This window comes from Chaetodon auriga, chromosome 6, assembly GCF_051107435.1.
Source record: "Chaetodon auriga isolate fChaAug3 chromosome 6, fChaAug3.hap1, whole genome shotgun sequence".
NCBI lineage: Eukaryota > Metazoa > Chordata > Actinopteri > Chaetodontiformes > Chaetodontidae > Chaetodon > Chaetodon auriga.
This window is the reverse complement of record NC_135079.1, coordinates 1,362,501-1,381,937: the sequence shown is the minus strand read 5'-3', so window position 1 is coordinate 1,381,937 and position 19,437 is coordinate 1,362,501. Positions and strand designations below refer to the sequence as shown.

At 47.2% G+C, this 19,437-nt stretch overlaps 1 protein-coding gene across 1 annotated transcript in view; it reads right to left on the bottom strand.

Moving 5' to 3' along the window:
- Positions 1-1,373: 1,373 nt before the first annotated feature.
- Positions 1,374-19,437, bottom strand: part of lamb4 (laminin, beta 4) — a 22,678-nt gene continuing 4,614 nt past the window's right edge. The window contains exons 5-35 of the mRNA XM_076734038.1: positions 17,479-17,552; positions 17,148-17,336; positions 16,662-16,725; positions 16,146-16,360; positions 15,872-15,992; positions 14,939-15,127; positions 14,218-14,373; positions 13,940-14,043; positions 13,509-13,588; positions 12,956-13,142; positions 12,714-12,845; positions 12,396-12,584; positions 11,765-11,877; positions 11,153-11,273; positions 10,758-10,938; positions 10,327-10,470; positions 9,963-10,194; positions 9,176-9,333; positions 8,708-8,932; positions 8,037-8,254; positions 6,133-6,229; positions 5,678-6,044; positions 5,367-5,527; positions 4,761-4,960; positions 4,325-4,522; positions 4,064-4,208; positions 3,594-3,801; positions 2,893-3,028; positions 2,642-2,809; positions 2,276-2,429; positions 1,374-2,141 (exon numbers count right to left, since the gene is read on the bottom strand). Of these exons, the coding sequence (XP_076590153.1) occupies positions 2,002-2,141; positions 2,276-2,429; positions 2,642-2,809; positions 2,893-3,028; positions 3,594-3,801; positions 4,064-4,208; positions 4,325-4,522; positions 4,761-4,960; positions 5,367-5,527; positions 5,678-6,044; positions 6,133-6,229; positions 8,037-8,254; positions 8,708-8,932; positions 9,176-9,333; positions 9,963-10,194; positions 10,327-10,470; positions 10,758-10,938; positions 11,153-11,273; positions 11,765-11,877; positions 12,396-12,584; positions 12,714-12,845; positions 12,956-13,142; positions 13,509-13,588; positions 13,940-14,043; positions 14,218-14,373; positions 14,939-15,127; positions 15,872-15,992; positions 16,146-16,360; positions 16,662-16,725; positions 17,148-17,336; positions 17,479-17,552 (5,066 nt within the window). The 3' untranslated portion in view covers positions 1,374-2,001. The remainder of the gene's footprint in view (positions 2,142-2,275; positions 2,430-2,641; positions 2,810-2,892; positions 3,029-3,593; positions 3,802-4,063; positions 4,209-4,324; positions 4,523-4,760; positions 4,961-5,366; positions 5,528-5,677; positions 6,045-6,132; positions 6,230-8,036; positions 8,255-8,707; positions 8,933-9,175; positions 9,334-9,962; positions 10,195-10,326; positions 10,471-10,757; positions 10,939-11,152; positions 11,274-11,764; positions 11,878-12,395; positions 12,585-12,713; positions 12,846-12,955; positions 13,143-13,508; positions 13,589-13,939; positions 14,044-14,217; positions 14,374-14,938; positions 15,128-15,871; positions 15,993-16,145; positions 16,361-16,661; positions 16,726-17,147; positions 17,337-17,478; positions 17,553-19,437) is intronic.

Here is a 19,437-nt window from a genome sequence, read left to right as displayed (position 1 = left end):
GACTGAGTGCACCGGTGCATTGTGGGTAATGACTGTGTACGTGTGGGGGCCTGCAGAGCCGAACTTTGAGCCAATCAGAGATCAGCTCATCTGTGTGAAGACAAACATTAACAACTGAATGGAAACAGCGCGAGACAGACACACACACACACACACACACACACACACACACACACACACTGAGGCAGTTTGTAGTCCAAACTCTGATCCTCACAAGTACTACTACAGAGTAAAGGAAAAAATATGGGCGCACACACACACACACACACACACACACACACACACATTTATGTACTTATAAGCTGAAATTAATGATTTTTTTATTCACATAAGATTTTTTTCTGCTTCATTTTGAGTGACAGTTGGAAGGGGCCGGGCTGGCATTGAACCCGCGCCCTGCCGTCAGGACTCAGGTTCGCACTCCTCCAGGTGAGATACCTGCGGGGCCCCGAAACTTCAATATTTTCATGCTGATGTGAAACTCAGAGCTGATTTTTAAACAGTGACTTCACCCTCCTCTCTGGCTGCACCTGCAGTGTGTGATGCACAGGTGTAGTCCAGGACAGTGTGACATCACCAGGATGTGGTCACAGATGCATCACAGCACATTTACCTGACCTTACCTGTCAGCGGTGCCGAGATGAGAGACGTGTTTGAAGCTTTCAGCCGAACACAAATATTAAAAACACATCAGTGAGCCTCACTGCTGCTCCGTGACATGATCCTTCATCACCATGAACACACACACACACACACACACACAGACACACACACACACACACACACACACACACACACACACAAACACACACAGTAAATTTTCTGTCTTTGTGCTGTTTTCAGGTGAGTTTATGTCAGAGCATCAGATCAGGTGACCACATGCTGTTTATTGATGTTGGCGTCCAGACGTGGTCGTTCACGTCCTCTGCTGGCTGCAGCTCGTACAGAGCGCCGTCTGTTACGAATGAACTGTGGTTTGAACTGGTTCATATTACAGCTGAAACATCCCAAACATCCCATAATTAAAAGCATCTTCACTGGATATAAGAAACACCAGCTGACTGGTGCCTTTAAGTTCAAGCAGAAGGTCTGCGATCGTGGCTCAGACGTGTTATTTTATCAAAAAACTTTATTGACGCCGACAGTTCCCATCAATCGTGACGGACGCATGAAAAACGTCTTTTAACGGACAGAAACCTCGTGAGGCGACGGCAGCAGAGACGAGACGAGAAAACGCAGAACTACAGGACAGAGAGGACGTCGAGCGAGACGCATTAATGGGACATGAATGAAAAAAGCTTTTTCGGTGATGGTTTAAATAAAGTTCATGTTTGAACTGTGTTTGTGTCATGAAGCATCATTTTATTGGCGTCTTAAATGATCAGACAGACAGAAAGAGTGTGAATGTTCACAGCAGGCAGCTCGTTCAGAGACACACAAACACGAAGCTTTACTCTGCACCGCAGTAATAATACACCAAAGCGTTCACGTGAAGGCTGAACTGCGCCTGGTCGTCTCCGCGGCGCTCTGACGATGACAGTAAAGCTGAATCTAATCTAAACAGGATTCATTCCACTCAGACTGACGGCGAGCTTCCTGTGACATTAAACATGATACAGAGTCTCTGAAAAGCAAATATCAGACATCAGTTAAGACATTAAGCAGGTTCTCGACGTTAATCAGGAACATCAAGGGTCCTAAACGAGATCCCTGCGGAACCCCGGAGTCAACTCACTGACAGTTTCAAGCGTTTTACGGGATTTGATATCAATAAAACAAATATACATTAAAAAAAAAGATCCTTAAAATGTCCACACGTCTAAAAGTCTGGAAAGTACAGGTTTATGAGGACATCTGTCTCAGAATGTATTAGCAGTATTTATGAGGACCAGTGTCTCAGTATGTAGTACTCAGTAGCATTTATGCAGACCTGTATTTCCGTATGTAGTATTTGGAGTATTTAGGAGGACCTGTATCTCAGTATGTGGTACTCAGCAGTATTTAGGTGGTGCAGCTGACGTATCCTTCGGCTCGTTTGGAGATCTCCTTTCGGAGTGAATCCACCGTCTCCAGCAGTTTGGAGACCTCAGACACTTTGTCCTCTTTCCTCTTGATCAGCTGACGGATCTTCTGCTCCATATCTGACAGCACAGAAAACACACACACACGCATACTTTACATACTGCACTACTGCACAGAGTACTACAGACGCCGTGTCTGCTCCAGGTTGATGTTTGAAGGGAAACACACAGCAGGAGTAAAGCGGTCCAGCTACCTTGTATCAGCTTGAGTTTGTCCTCCACCTGTTTCTTCGTCTTCTCCGCCTGCTCCTTGATCTTCTTCAGTCGTTCTCCAGCTTCACCCTGAGCCGTCAGAGTCTTATTCTTCTGCTTTAAAAGCTCAAACAGCTTCATCACCTCGTCCATGTCCTGTTACAAGAGACAGACGGTGAAAAAACCGTGACAGCACATCAGAAACAGGCTTCGATTGGCTGACAGGTGTCTGTGGTTACTCCAGCAACAGGACGGCAGCTACCTGCCAGGTGAGAGCAGCGAAACCACGACTGACTGCAAACACTTTACAACACTCAAAGGTTTGTTTCCGTGTCAGTGGTCTTGTCTGTCGGCGTCAGTGGTCTCACCTTCTTGGTGTCAGCCGTGGTCACCGCCTTGTCGGCGGCGTCTCGGGCAGCCCTCGCCATCTGTCTGTTCTGTTCTGTTTTTTTCTTCAGGGCTTCGATCTGGTCCTTCAGGTCTTTGGGTCGTCGGCTCATCAGCTTCGTCTCACTGCCGTTCAGTTTGTTTTTGATCTGAAACGTGACAGAAAAACACGTTTCAGCGCGTCGACAGCAGACAGAACTGAGCTCAGGTCAGCGGACTTGAAGATCTTTACATCTCGGACTCGGCCTTTGATCACGTCTCGGTCTCGGCTGGATTTTTCCAGGTCGTTGTTGGCTTTGTCCTGAGCTTTCTCCGCTTTGTAAATGTCTTTGCTGATCTCGGTCATGTTGATGTTTTTTGTCCGCTCCCTGTGAACACAACAGATGAAACAAGATTCAAGGATTGTGATTGGATATCAAAGAAGTGTGGTCACTAAGCCAATCGCTGATCAGCCACTGATCATCCTGCAGAGAACGTGAAGCGGACGGAGCGTCGGCGCTTTGTTTCTGGGTTGACTGTTTTTCACTGAACTCAGTCCAGCTGTTGTTTGACCTGGAACGACAGACCAACCTACAGCTTCATCAGCTTTATTCTGAGAGCGAGTTAAACGCTTAATCTCATGTTTGGTCAAACTTTGTGATTTTATTCAAAATGTGTTTTATGTAAAATTTGAAGTTTTGGTAGTTTTGATTTCAGGCTTCAGGTTTTATTTAAACTTTGGTGTTTTACTTTATTTCCTCATCATGCATTTCAAGTTTAGCGTTTGGTTCAAATTCAGTGTTTTCGTTATAGTTTCAGACTTTGTTTCCTTTCAGTGTTTTACATTTTGTTCTTTACTTAAAGTTTTGTATTTCGGCTGTGGTTTCAGGTGCTGAGTTCTAATTTCTGTGTTTTCACAGAGCTCACGGTTGCTTCACGGTTTCAGACACTGACTTGAGTTCCCGAGCTTTCTTCAGAAGGTCCTGGGCGGTCTTGGCGTGTTCCTCCAGCTTCTTCAGGTCGCCCTTGAACTTGGTGACGTTGGACAGCAGTTTCTTGATGTCATTGATCATTGATCGGATCTGATCGGGCGATCGCGGCAGCTGGATGGCCAGAACGGCTCGGGCCATTTTCTCGATGTCCTCCGGAGGAACCGTCTCATCTGTTGAGGAGGAAACGTGTTAAATAATCAGTCGTATGAGGGTTGTTGTTAAAGGCTAATGTCTCTGGCTGCTGCTTCTGAAACTTCATGTTTACACTGTAAATATCGATCAAACGTGAAGCTCAGAAATGTCTGACTTAGAGCTCTGCTTTTTTTTTTTCATGTCTGAAAGCCAAACAGGTACAAACGACTCGTCGTGAGAACCTCTGCATGTATAAACCAACCACACGGCTGAACCCGAGGCCTCCAGGTGAGCACTGACCCCTCAGGTAGTCTTTGACTCGCCGGATGAGCTCCTTGGTTTTATTCTTCTCCCTCTCGAAGGCGGTCTTGTTGTTGTTGATCCGATCCTGCAGCTTTTTGGCCTTGTCCTTGGTGTCCTGAGCGGCCTGTTTGGAATCATTGATCTGAGGCGGAACAAAGAGCAACAACATTGATTTAGCAGCGAAGCCGTGAAGTGTGTCAGTGTGTGCTTCTGCAGCATCAGTCTGCTCATGTGTGCACAGTGATGCTACAACCAGACCTTCTTCTTGGACTCCTGCAGTCTGGACAGCAGCGCGTCCAGTTGCTTCTTCGTCTTCTCTGCTGTCTCTGAAGCGTTCTGACTGCGAGGAGCGACTCCGCCACAGTTCGGACCTCCACATTTCCTCTTCCCCGAAGCCAGAATGCACAGAGCTCCACCACATCCTGAACAGTTCTCCAGACCTGGTCCTCCACAGATCTGCATCAGACCACACACAGCACATGAAGAGGCTCATTCACCCGACGGATCACCAATGACCATGAATCACTTCAGGATTATCTACGGACTGAAATGTATGACTTCTGTATTTATGGATGAAACAGCATGGAGCCGACTGATCATTTAAATACTTCACATTTCTGATTGGCTGATGTGTGAGTCATGTGACTATCTGTGTTTCATTTGTGGTCATGTGACAGTTCTGGTTAATGCTCACCTTTTGGTTGAGGTTGACCATGCTGAGCTCTTTGACCTTCTTCTCCAGCGGTCCCAGGTCTCCTTTGCCGCACTGGCTCAGTTTGCGTTTGACTTCCTGTCTGGTGTCCATGGAGTCCCCCACGGCTTTGCTGGCGTTTATCACCTTTTTCTCATCCGACATGAAGGCTTTATGAAGCTTTTTGATCTCATCCAGCAGCTCTACAACAAATACACCAAAGAAGAAGAAGCGACACAGTTATTAAAAGGGAGGTTTTGATAATAATTTTAACAAAAGGGAGCTCAGATATGCATGATGAAAGGAGTCAGCCGAGGTGGTTCAGGATCTGATCAGGATGCCTGGACGCCTCCCTTTACAGGGTTTCCAGGTGTGTTCAATTGGTAGACTCGGGGTAAGCGCAGAACACAACATCCCATCGGACCCGTGGACACCACAGGATCCTCCTGGAGGAGTGGTTAGAAGGAGGTCTGGACTACCTGACTGAGCCCGCTGCCATCGCAACCCAGCTCTGGATTAACGGCGATGAATTTAAATCAAATAACCCAATAAAGCGAAGAGGTCTGCTTTCTCTCTGAAGTAACTTAAAACATCAGAACTTCTCTGCACCTGGCTGAAATTTTTGTCCTTTGTTGGGATCCTTGATGAGTTTGTCCTTCAGGTTGTCCAGCAGCTTCTTGAAGTCCGTGCCGATGTTGTCCATTTGGGTGTTGAGGAGAGAAGACGGGTCGATCACGATCTTGTTTGGGTCGATGGCGTCTTTAAGTTTCCTGTGAGGCAGAAAACGTGAAAATGTTTGTTGACAGTTGAAAGTGTTTGATGAACTCTGACGGTGCTCCTCTGTGGCTGCTGATGTCGCTGTGAGGCTGCAAAACTACTTTTAAAACTTTGAATTTGAAGTGAATCATTGTAGAACTTACTTGATCATGGTACACAGCTTCTCTGCCTTCTCCACCTTCGGCGTGGACAGGTCCGTCAGGTTGGAGAGGCTGTTCATCTTGGAATGCATTTCCAGCATCCGTTGCCGGTGGCGATCTTTGGGCCGCAGGTTTTCGCCGTAGTTAGGGATGAAGGTCTTCATCCTCTGGGAAGCTTTGTGCACATCGGTGACGTTTTCGGACCACAGGGCAGTGCAGGCGTGGCACTGCTTACAGGCCGGGAACGCCGAGTCGTACCCAGGGGCGCACTCGTCACAGAAAATACCGGTGACACCGACCCGACAGTTACACTCGCCGGTTTCAGGGTCACACGACGGACGCTGGGTTCCCTCCATGTTACAGTCGCAAGCTGAGAACGAGACGTGACGAGTTCAGATAAAAACAACCGCGAGCTGCGTCACATGACGAGGCGAGAGGAGTGTCGGTGTTTGACTCACAGATACACTGCAGGTCTGGATTCCCAAAGTGATTTTCTCCACATTCGTCACACTGTCTTCCTCCAAACTCAGGACGACACGGACACTGTCCCGTCACCTGAATGCATCACCACAGAAATCATTCATCGACTGTGAGTAATAATTACTGAACTGAACTCAGTTTTACATCATGTCTCTATTTTATGTCTTTACTTGAAAGAAAATATCTTTAGTAATAGCTTTACATTGCCGTGTCTCCTGATGACCTTTTAAATTGTATTTTAGACATCAAGTCATGGATGGCAGAGAACTTCCTACAGCTCAACCAGGATAAAACAGAGGTTTTAGTTATTGGTCCTGAAGGCAAGAGAGAGACACTTTTACCAAAACTACAAGGTTTTACACCCTCACAATCCGTTAAGAACCTGGGCGTCATTTTCGACTCTGAGCTTAGTTTTATTCCTCATATTAAAAACGTAACAAAGATAGGTTTTTACCACCTTAAAAATATAGCCAGAGTCCGCCCGTTTCTCTCTCAGGCTAACACGGAGGTACTGATGCATGCTTTTATCTCTTGCCGTCTAGATTATTGTAATGCCCTGCTGTCTGGTCTTCCCAAAAAGACTATCTATAACTTGCAATTGCTCCAGAACTCGGCCGCACGTGTGCTGACGAGGACCAGAGGGCGGGAGCACGTTACACCAGTTCTAGAATCGCTGCATTGGCTCCCCGTGTGTTTCAGGATCGATTTTAAGGTGCTTTTATTAGTTTTTAAGTGTCTTAACGGTCTTGGGCCATCTTATTTGTCTGAACTGCTTTTACCATACCGGCCCTCGCGGGACCTGAGGTCCGCTGGCACTGGCCTCTTAATTGTTCCAAAGGTTCGGACCAAAACCCACGGGGAGGCGGCATTCAGCCATTATGGTCCGAGGCTTTGGAACAGCCTGCCGGAGGGCATCAGGACCGCAGAGACCGTTGGTGTTTTTAAAAGGAGGCTCAAGACTCACCTTTTTAGTTTGGCTTTTAATTGATTTTTTTTTTTTTTTACTCTTTTAATTCAGACCTGTTTTATCCTAGCCTATTGTCTTTAGCCTTTCGATCGTTTTATTCGATTTTATTTTAGGTCTTAGGTCTCGTATTCTATTGTCTCTTAGGTTTCAGGTCTTTTTATTCCATTGTCTTTTACGTTTTAGCTCCAGTGTCTCCTCATGGGGGGCCTCCACGCTGGGAGGTGTGTCTGGCCTGCCCGCTGGGGCGTCGTCGTGGGGACTCCTTGGGCCCGGAGGACTGGGGGGCTCTGCCCTGTGTGCGGAGTCCATCCCAGTCTATCTGGGTCAGGGGTCTCTGTTACGGCGGCGCTCCCTGTGGGCTGCGACCCCTTGCAGTGTGGATGAGCTCCCCATGGCTGGTTTTTTCCTCTCTTGATTCCTCAGTGCCCTGCCATGTTATCATACCGACAGCTACGTTAGGGTGGGTGTGTGTTTGTGTGTGTGTGTGTGTGTGTGTGTGTGTATGTGGGGTTGTGTGGTTGCATACTATTTTGCACTATTATGGGTGGGTGTATGTATTTGTGTGTGTCTGTGTGGTTGTGTTCTATTTTCTATTATCCTGTTTTTATCCTTTGTCAAGCACCTTGTGTTGCATTTTTATGTATGAAAGGTGCTATACAAATAAAGTTTGATTGATTGATTGATTGATCTTTTGACATCTGATTTGGAAAAGCACAATATACATAAACTTTATTTTCCGTCCCATGGAGGATCAAATTCTGTTGTTTTATCCCTTAAACTGACACATTAGGCCACTTTAATATGAGCACTGAGACGTTCAGTGCTCTCCACGTGATTCTGTTCTGCAGTGTGACGTAAACACACTGAGCGTTAAAGCGTCCGGTCCTGAGTGTCTGTGTCTGGTGCTGGTCTTGCCTTGTTGCAGATGTTGGAGAAGGAGTTAGCAGAGTCACAGCTGCAGGGTTGACATCCTGACGCTCCGCCCAGGTTCCAGTATCCGTCCTGACACTCGTCACAGAGGGTGCCCACCACCCCCGTCCTGCAGGGACACTGTCCAGTCCTTGAATCACAGAAACAGGGACTCCCCAGAGGACACTGAGTCACCCTCGTGCCCCGCCGGTCACAGGAGCACTCTGAGAAATACACAATACATCAGATACACATGGAGGTAATCAGTTTAAGGTTGAAGCTTATGGAGAAACAGATTAGTGAAGCTGTTTCATGCATCAGTGTTTTTTCCTCCTCCTCCACCTTAATGTATTGGAGGGATCTTGTTCTATGACTCCAGGAGCTCCTGGTAGACTCAGACCCTTGAAAGCCTTTATGATTTGTGACAGAGCTGGCAGAGAACAGGGAGACTTCTCTGAGGACATGGCGGCCGGTGACCCCACCTGGTGGCCAGGTGTATAGCTATGGGGCCCAGTCAGGCACCGTCAGCCAGCAGTGCTGACCTTCAGCTGGAAGATCTGTCCTGGCAGAGGAGCTGGGGTTGGTGTGGGACCTGGAGCCACTAGATGAAGCCGGGTTCATTTATGTGACATCAGCTCTGAAACCAAACTCGAGTCGTCTTCTACTTTTGTCTCTACCTTTGCAGCTGTGGTCCAGGGCGTTGCCATAGTAGCCCGGTTTGCAGTCCTGGCAGCGCGGCCCCATCGTGTTGTGGAGGCAGCGCAGACACTCTCCCGTCAGGCTGTCACAGGCGTTGCGGTCGTTAGGGTCGGTGTTGTTGTTGCAGGGACACCTGGCACAGCCGACACCTGGAAACGCCAGATTGCCGTAGAAACCAGGACGACACCTGTTGCAGTTTGGACCTGTGAGAGACACTCAGCTTCAGTCTTGCTGGGACATGTCCACTGTATTCACATGCTTAATGTCAGTGCAGCAAAGGCTGATGCAGGTAAACAGTATGTCTCTCATGGTCAAATTGGCCCTGTGCTGCCCTCTAGTGGTGACCCTGGCACACCTGTCTGACAGCTACCTCTGCTTCTCCACACATCAGTGCTCTGTGTGTCCTCACTGAGTGTGGATGGACAGGTGGGAAGGTCAGCTCCTACCTGTGTGCCCCTCCCTGCAGTTACAGATCAGACCGAGGGATCGTGAGTCTTGTTGGCAGGAAGTGGCGAAGAATCGTCCGCTGTTCTGAGCGTCCGGACACAGGCAGGGCTGACAGGGCTGTCTGGAGGCAGGGTTACCATAGTAACCCTCCACACACCTGCATCAGCAACACGAGTGTGTTATCAGAACCAGAACACCTGACCGCACTCTGCTTATCTGTACGGAAATATTTCCTGGTGTTGCATATTTATAGATACTGGATACTGTGATACATGTAGAATATTATACATAGTACTGATGTATGGTATTTATATTACTGTCTGTTGCTGAAGGAGCTGCTTGGTGTCTGCATGGGGTGGGACATGTTGTCTATCAGGGATGACAGCTTAACCATCATCTGACTGGAGACTGGAGACACCCTCTCTATATTTAATATTAAGCTTACAGTTAGGGCTGGCTCAGGCTTGCCTTGGACCAGGACCCAGTTATGCTGCTATAGGCTCAGACTCCTGGGATACTTCCCACGATGCATTCCTCTCTCCTCCTCTAGGTGTCCATCTGTACACATTCATCTCCCACCACTTATCCCCCACCTACAAAGCCATCCTTTCATTCCCTCCCAGAGCTGTAATACCTGGGCCTCCAGCTGAAGAAGGCTCTTCGATGAGAGGCGAAACCTTTCTACAAGCTGACCTTGATTCAACCCTCCTAACCACGACCTGGACCACAGACGTGTGTACCGTGTGGTCTAGTGTTGTATATCTGTAGATATATTACATATCTAACCTGTCACAGTTGCGTCCGGTGGAGTGCTCCCTGCAGTTCAGACACTCTCCGGTCGCTTGATCGCACACCTCTGACAGTCCGTTACACTCACAAGGTCGACAGAGCGGGAAACCCCAGAATCCCGTCTGACAGCGATCGCAGCGTTGACCGGTCACCTCTGAGCGACACGGACACTGACCTCTGACCTGATCACACAGCGCCGACACCGAACCACGAGGGTTGCACTCACATGCTGCGAAAAAACAGCAGAGAAAAATTCATCATGGGATGATTTTCAATGATTTATCCTGAACAGCAGAATGATCTTTATCTTGCTGCATCATTTCAGAGGTTTCTTGAGAACTGGGCGGTGAGAGTTCCTCACGTTTGCAGCCGTCGGGTCCGAAGCCAAATGTCAGTGGTGCACAGACGTCACAGCGCCGGCCAATCACATTGGGTTTACATTCACACACCCCTCCCAGTTTACTGCAGTACGGTCCGAGAGAGCCGACGTTGTCACACCTGCAAGCTGAAACGCATCAAGAAGCAGGAAGAACGAAGTCTTAAAGTGACCCAAAATATTAATACATGAACGTGATCTTTGACAGGATGATGTTCTGCCTTCAGTCCAGACACTAAGCTTTTCTCAGCGTGTGGAACGACTGACTGACTTCTGGATTCATGTTGAACTGCTTACAAACAGCTGCGCTGTGGATTGGTGTTGACATGCTGACTTATTTAAAGAATGGCTCTGTTGTGGGCTGGTGCTGAACCACTTCAAACCGCTGTGCTGTGGCTTCACGTTGAACTACTTACGAATGGCCCCGTTGTTGATTCGTGCCGACATACTCTTCGTGAGATTCTCACAGAATTCCGGTAGCGACTCCCCCGGGTTGAGCTCGGCGGCCAATCCAACGCAGCGAAGTCGGCGGAAAGAGTCGAGGTCCCTCTGGGAGTAGAAATCTCGGATGGACTCGATGCGGGGAATCAGACCCATCTACAAACACGTCAAGACGTCATCTTTTAGAACTCATCTCAGGATCTGATGTTTGTCAGGCGTTCTGTTTGAGTCTCTTTTGTTGTTGTGTTTTTGGTTTGGAAACATGGACTCTGAGTATCTCTCTGACTGCAGCTCCATGTGCACTGAGGGGTTTAATGGACTGTCAATCACTCAGAGTGGGTTTTAATTGGACAGATGAAGACCTTCTCACCGAGTCGATCAGGACGTGTGAGCTGGAGGAGCCGTCAGCGCTGGGCTCTTTGTTGAAGACAACGTCTATGAGGTACCGACCGCCTGCATTCAGACACACCGGAGAGTCCAGAACAGCCACTCTGCAGACAAACAAACAAACAAACAAACAAACAAACAAACAAACAAAAAGGCAACAAATGAACAAACAACAAGAAACAACATGACAAAAGGTAGAACATGAAAAGCCAACTGAAGTGTCACATGACGTGTCCCTATAGTCTGATCACATCCATGACATATAATCAATAATCATGACTAATCAGCGACCTCTGGTGGTCGTGATTGATAACTGTTGTCTGTCACGTTGCTGTTGAGCCATTAAATGTGTCCTGGAGGAGGACAATAGGACAAACCATGACCACCATTGTTTTAAGGACTTTTTGTGCCTCATCCTAAACAAACCTTCACAACAGAAGCTGCTTCCTGTGTCAGACTACAAAATAAGATAAAACAGAACTCAGACTTAGACTTTTACTTTGTTGATTCCAATTTGGGAAATTCTTTAACTTCAGTCATTCCACAAGAAACTGTTGTGCTGCAGTTGCAGGTAAACAGTTCTCTGTTGTCTCACCTGGAGTTTCTGGGAAGAAGCAGAGTTCTACTTCCTGTCGGGTCGCTGTTGCAGCCACCGTTACCCAGCGACGCTGCGGTGATGCTGACTGAGGCCAGCCAATCAGATGGAGCCTGCAGTGGAAGATCCGGGATGTTATAATATAGAAAGAGAGATTATTATTATTTACATGAATGCAGCGAGAAAATAAAAGTCATCATTCAGGTAAAGTTTACTTTTATCTTATTAACACCTTCGACTTTAAATGAAGATTTAAATGTGATCATTTTCAATCATACATAATGATCTAATTTAATTTATTTTCTAAAGTTCTGTGTTCTATTATTTCGTATTATTTCTGTCAGAAGTGTCATTCTTTTACGTTTACGATGTTTTTCCCTTTCAGGCTGAAATAATCTGAGTTTATAGTTTAAAAAGAATAAAATCTAAGTTCAGATTTTCATCATTTAACATCTGAAATTAAGGCTCTGGTCTGGTCTTAGCTTAGCAGTTAGCCTTCATTCACAGCATGAACCAGGACCAGAATCAGGACTGGAACCGGGATCAGGACTGAGACCAGGAACAGGACCAGGGCCAGGACCGGAATCAGAGCCAGATCCAAAACCAGAAGCAGGTGTCTGTCAATTCTCACCTCCGGCTCGTAGCGAATTACCAGCTGGTAATCCATCGATGACGGGAGGTTGTCCACAGTGAACCTAAGTCCCGCCCCCTGCAGCACTCTGACGAATCCCAAGCCGGTCCAGGTGATCGGCTGGCCAGCTGCTCTCTGGCGGGGAACGATCTGCAGGGCCTGACCCGGGTCCAGAGGGATGCTGTTCGGCTGCAGGACAGAAGCAAACATCAGTGATACTCCGGTCTGAAGAGGACGATCTGATTGGTTGAGAGGTCAGACTGGGACCCCCCATTGGTCAAAACAAAAGTGCAACAGGAAACAACTCAGATGTCCCACCTGTCCCTGTCTCCTCTGGCGGGTGTGTCGTCGAGTCCTCCGGACCAGAACGACTCGTCCGTTACTGAGCTTGAAGTCGTAGCCCCGCTCTCTGAAATACTGCTCGCACTTTGCTAACACACCCGGGTTCAACTGAAACACACACAAGTACTACACATGAAATACGCAGAAATATTTTTACTACACTCACAGTACTGTTACTACCTCTCTGATCGTCACATTTACTCATCAGTGTTACACACCAGTGAAGAAGATGAAGGAGGAGAGGTAGAAGGAGAAGAAGGGCTTCTTCCAGGCAGCGGAGCGCCACGCTCCGCCTCGTACAGGAAGTAGTCCAGCCGAGGCAGGAAGTGCCCGGGGGCGGGGTCAGAGCAGCGCCGACCCACCATATTGGGTAAGCAGCGACACTGTCCGTCCTGCGGAGAACACCTGAGGAGAAAGGAGGTCACGCTTCAGCCACTTCTGATGGACTCAATCAGTCTGACCAGGAAGTGCTGAAGATCAGACTGTCCAGACTGACATCAGTCATTGGGCCGTGGTTCAGGCTTTTCCATCCAATCAGAAGTGTAAGTCAAACAGCGGATGGAGGAGTTTAATGGATGCAGTGTGTGAATGAATGTTGTTCACTTATTTTATAGGACTCCAGGTCAGCTGACGTGTCTCTGTCATGTCCCTCTTGAAGGGACAGAGACAGAGTGTGTTGTATTATAAAGACCTGTCAGGTGACCCGACCTTCATCGTCAGTTCCTCTTTGTTATTTCACTCATGAACTTGTACAAAGACAGATTGACGTACGTGGCGCTGTGAGCTCCTCCGATATCGCAGTCGCAGGGTGAACATCTGACCATCGAGTTTCCCAAACCCCAGAAACCTTCCTGACCACAGAACACAGACAGGAACACACTCAGACATGACTTTCCAATCAATAAACGAGGTCACGATAATGACGAGGTTAGCTTAATGAGGCTAACGACAAATGATGGTCATGATAATAATGAAATCATGATGATAAAGTCAGGACAAAGGTCTGGATCAGAAGGTGATCTGGATCATAACAAGGTCGGGATCACCAGGATCATGAACTGGGTTCTGTGTCACTCAGCTGTATAAATAAAGTTGTGTTGGTTTGAATCTGCAGATGGATGAAAGTGTGAATGCAGCTAACGTCTGTTAGGTGTCTGTAGTTCTCCGTAATGACCAGCAGAGGCCGCTAAGACGAAACCCACCGCACATCGATCACACGACGGTCCTCTGGCCAAACGGTCACACTGACAGCTTCCTGTCTGCTGATCACATGACCCGACGCTTCCCAGAGCATGACACCTGCACGCTGTAAACACAACACATACACACACACACACACACACACACACACACACACACACACACACATCATCTCATCTCATACTTGTCATAGAAACGTTAACATTAAACATGAACATGCAGCTTCTTCTCTGTTTGCTTGTAAACGCTTCAAACAGGTCAAACAAACGTGTTGTCTCACCCCGACAGCCGGACGGGTCGTCCTGTTTCAGACCGAAGAAGCCGCCTTTGCAGCGATCGCAGCGTTGACCGTCCACGTTGTCTTTACAGACACATCGGCCGCTCAGAGAGTCGCACAGGCCGCCGCCCTGAGAGCCGGCCGGGTTGCAGTCACATGCTGAAACGGGGAGATGTAAGTGATGACGTCACTGTGAGCGTCACAGACATCGGAGCAGCTGTGCTTCCTGGATTTAAAAAGGTTAAAACATGATGGAGACAGCGATGGACAAATGTCTCCCGAAGGAACTTCTGTCACATCATGAAGTGGTTTCACTTTGCAAGAGTCTCTATAGGAACAGGAAGGGGGGTCCTGGATGGACCCGACAGCAAACAGTGTGACAGACAGGTGAGCGACTCCTCCCACTCCACCTGTGAGGAGGACGGCAGGTAGAAGTGTTCCACCTGAAGTTCCTGATTCATTAACGGGGGATTAAGAACTTCCTGTGAGAACACAGGACCACACATCCTTCTGACATCGTATGAGTGACAGAACAGCTCTCTGCCCAACAAATAAACACTCAAACTACGAGAGGAAAAAGTCACCCCGTTCGGATCATAACACAGATTTGAAAACAGTGCAGATCTCACTCAGTTTCTAATTCGGAATTTGTACTTTTTGTATTTTCTTAATTCAAGGACAAATGATAGAAGAAGAGACGTGAGCCGAGTGTCGTCGTGCGTACGTATGCAGGCCTGTGGGTCGTCCCGGGCTCGCTGAGGATCCTGGTACAGAAAAGGTCGACATCGCTCGCACTGAGGCCCCGCCCTGTTGTGCCTGCAGTTGTCACACACGCCGCCGCTCACGCCGCCCGTCGCCTCGAAACGAGCGACGTCGAAGTGACACGAGTCCGAGTGACCGTGGCAGTTACATCCTGAGAGAGACACGAGACACAGAGACACGATGACGAACCAAAAGCAAGAGGAAGAACTTCTTAAAAAACAAACTAATGAGGAAAAAACAAACATGGAGGGCAGCGTTGGGTCGACAGTTACAGTTACAGTGAAGAATCAGCTGCTCCTCGAGGATAAAGGTCAGAAGTCGACAAAAGTGACTGTCCAGCTCACTGACAGCGGAGGTCAATGGCTCTGATCAGCAGTCCAAAAAGAATCTGATGATAAAAATCTAAAACTCTTCATCAAATCACGGATAAACTGACGTGTTTCAACTCAGGCAGTCTTCATCAGGACTGAAGGACTTCAAAACTCATCAAGTGGTCACATGATCGGGTCACATGACGTGTTAGTTACGACACGAAGGACATAAAATAAAGAATACACACAACCAAAGCCATTGACCTCCACTGTTAAACTGGACAGACAACATTTTTCATTCATACTCAACAAACAAAAACAGCTGAAGATCATTACTGACAAACATGATCATCAAATATAAAAGCACAAAATCAACAAAAGCAGACTTTGAGTGATTCATTCCTGGTTTGAGAAATAAAAAACTATGTTGCATCTTTTAATATCTAATATCTATATTAATAAAAGTTGTAATATATGCAGAAGTTAACCCAAACAAAGCAAATATTACATATATCATGTTCTTCTAATGTATGAAATGTGACGTTTCTGTTTTGTATCGACATAAAGACAAATTTCTTTTTTACTTCTGCAGGTGTTTGCTGTGTTTTGTCCTCCAGGCCACCAGGGGGAGTCGTGGTGAAAGTCCTGACACCGCTCGCAGTTCTCTCCGGCCGTGTTGTGCTGACAGACGCATCGACCGTGAACCTGAGGAACAAAAAACATTTTACCTGTAAAACTCAGCTGAAAGCTCAGCTCAGCACACGTCTGTCGTCTGTCGCTCGCTTGTTTTTAGACATAAACGGTGAAACAGACGTCCAACACGTCACGAAATAACCACAAACACATCAGGGTCCCTACCATGGCAGTCTGTGTGAAGACGTCCCCCCGTCCTCCGTCCACAGGCGTGCACTGGCTGGCGTGTCCGTTACAGAAGCAGCTGCCTCGGACCACCATGTTGTACAGAGCGTAGTAGTATTTGTCCTGAGGGTTCCTGCGTCTCCGGGCCAGCAGAGTGTCGCCCAGCGTGAACAGACGAGTGAAGTTCACACGCACGTTCGTCAGAGTGATCAGGTCTGAGGACGACGGTCAGGAGACGCGTTAGTTCGGATGTTCTTCTCTGCGTCTGACACGTGTTTGACTAAACAGCAGAGCTTGTTACAGAGTCACTGTGAAGTACAAGTACTGCAGTATTTCAGAGTAAACATAGTGCACATGGTCAGAAAGGTGGAGGAGGCTGGTGGTGAATCTGTCTCTGAACACCTGTTTCTGTCTGCGGTTAAATCTCCTTGGGATCTCTCTCTGATCTATATGAGTTAAACACACAGCTGACAGCCAATCAGAGAGCAGGATTCTCTGGCGTAGGTCTCAGCTCACCTTGGATGTTTGGTGCGTACGGGTTTTCTATTTCAAAGATGGGATCCAAGGCCTTCAGCACCACCTGGTGGACCAACAGAGGAACACATCTGGTGAAAGACGCCGTCCTTTAATCACTGGCCGTGGTTTTAATCATTTCCTCGTGTCGACGTTGTTCATTTTATCCTTCACTGCGAAGCTCTTTGTAATCTCTGAAGATGTTAAGAATAAATCTTTTTCTTTTCAGACACTGAACATAAATCATGGCGTTGTTTTTAAATGGAGTGCAGCTTTTTTGTCTCCTTGTCGTCATGCGACCCCTCGTGTTTATCTGGGACCTGTCGAGGGGTCCCGACCCTCAGGTTGAGCACCTCTGAACTACATTATTGATGATCTTGATTGACATTTATTCATCCACTGTGAATCTTGCTTCTTCTTGTTTTACTTTGTGTTGGCGTCTGTGTGTTCGGGTGTTTAAATAAAGTTGAGTTGAACGTGTCGCCTCACCTCTCCGTCGGTGGACGGCTCTGATCCGGAGTACCTGCTGTCACAGACGACATCGTCGATTCTATTGGCCGGCTGTTTGGACACTGAGGGGAAATGAAGCGCGCAGTCTTCTGCGAAGTAACGAAAAACTTTCCAAGTTCGTCCAAAATCCTTCGAACGCTCCACCAACATGGCCGCCGGACGGAAACTCTGCCGAGCAGGAAGTGACATCACAGAAAATGGCAGAAATACCAAATAAGTGAAATCTAACTATTGACAGAACAAGGACTCAGTCGAGTTTCATTCAAAGCAGCTCCAGAGTTCAGCCACTGAGCGAACGTTACGGGTTTACCTTGAAGGTGAGGACCAGGTGACTGAACTGGAACACGGTCTCCAGGTCCAGCCTGATGCTGACCTCATGAACTCCTGCAGGTGAAACAGCAGTGATGGAGTCACACAGGTGGCAGGTGCACAGGTGAGTTGAATGAACATAATTATCACACTTATTATTACGCATTAAATTAAACTCATCTGTCTTTACTTCAAAGGATAAACAGGACAACTTCTCCAATTCTGCATCATAAACCTGCTGTTTTTCGCACTACTGATATTTGTGTTCACCTTTAATGAATTTTCTGTATTTTTTTTTTCAACTGTGCAGAAACACTGTATTTATGATCCATATTGGCGACAGTACAATTCAGACACTCATGCAATTCAGTCTTCTTCTTATGTGACAGTATTTCTCAAGTGCAGTTTTAATATATGACATTGGCAGTTTTCTCATAAGTATATTGGCAGTAGCACTTTATAATCTGTACACGATGTACACATACATACTTGTCTTTCTATTCTCTATCCTGTTATACTCTTTATCTCGAAGTCCGCGAGCTCCCGACGCGCCGCTCGGTCGTTTTTGCGGGAACTTTCGCTGGAAAACGTTTGAAAGACGCGTTCTTGGCACGAAACCTTCAAAAGTCTTTAAGCGAAACTCTGGACAAACTAAAAGAACGAACCAAACTGAGCTGTGTCCTCGACATTACTGATGAAGGTCACCTCAAGTGTTCCTAAATACATGAACACGCTGCTGTCCCAGCCTGTCATAATGTGCCTTCATTTCCCAGGATTCATAGCGAACGCCGTGGCCCTTCAGCTCTGCTAATTAGAAGCTAATAGCAGCTATGCTAACTCCATCCTCCGTCCAAAGCGGAGAGAGAACATCTCTGCACTAGTGATGGGCACGCCAGTTCTTTTAGACGTACTGAATCACTAGAATCAGTTCACTAGAAAGATTCGTTCAAAAGATTCGTTCACTGAATCACCGAATCATTCAGTGCTTGGCAGGAGGAGCCTGCGACTCCTGAACTGATATACGGCTGAACGGTTCAAGTTTCAGTTCAGTGCACAACTTCCAGGACCGGGAGACGAGAGTGTTGTGACTGTGTTGCTTTGACAAACACATTTGTAAATATAAAACTATATATAACTATATTATAAATCATGATGTTTTAAGTGTCCTGTCCTATGGTATGCTATTTAACTGGTCTGCTCGGCAAATTGGGCTCAGTGAGTGATCCGTTCACTGAACGTATACCCCACAGTACATTCAGTGAGGGATTCACACTGAATATGCACCGTTCCCTCGCAAATTGTCGCAATGAGATGATCAGACAGTCATGCGTTTTCTCAAACTGCGGGTTTTATACACTATTTGTTACATGCTGTGTCCTACTGTACTGTTGTTGCGGTGGCAAATTTAGCAGAGTTTAAAAAAAAGTTAGTTTTCTCCGAGGTACACTTGAACACAACACACCCCCATCTCCCTCCGTCGCTCCTCATTACTGCCAGTATAACGTTTTAAGTTTGTTTATCTGGAAACTAAATCTGTTAAAACAACGGGGAACAACGGTCGCCATGAAAGTGTATCCCTCAGAGGAAAATGGTTCAGGAGAGTGTCGTTCACTGAGTGATTTATATGGCAAGCCGTTCCTGCCAGAAATACGCCACATTCAGTCGCGTTTCAACTTCATTACGGCGTAAAAAACAGCGTTCTTTTGCGCATTACGGTGTAAAAAACGGCGTAAAATCTGAAAAAATGGCGTTTTTTTTACGCCGTAATGAAGTTGAAACGTGACTGAATGTGGCGTATTTCTGGCAGGAACAGCTTGCCACGGATTCATGCGTCGGTGACGCGACGCAGTCGGCGCGCGCGGTCCCTCCCTCAAGCGATTCGTTCGTTTCTCAGTTCAGTTGAACTGTCAGCAGCACCGCCTGCTGACAGTTCGTTCGTCAAGTGATTCGTTCGTTTCTC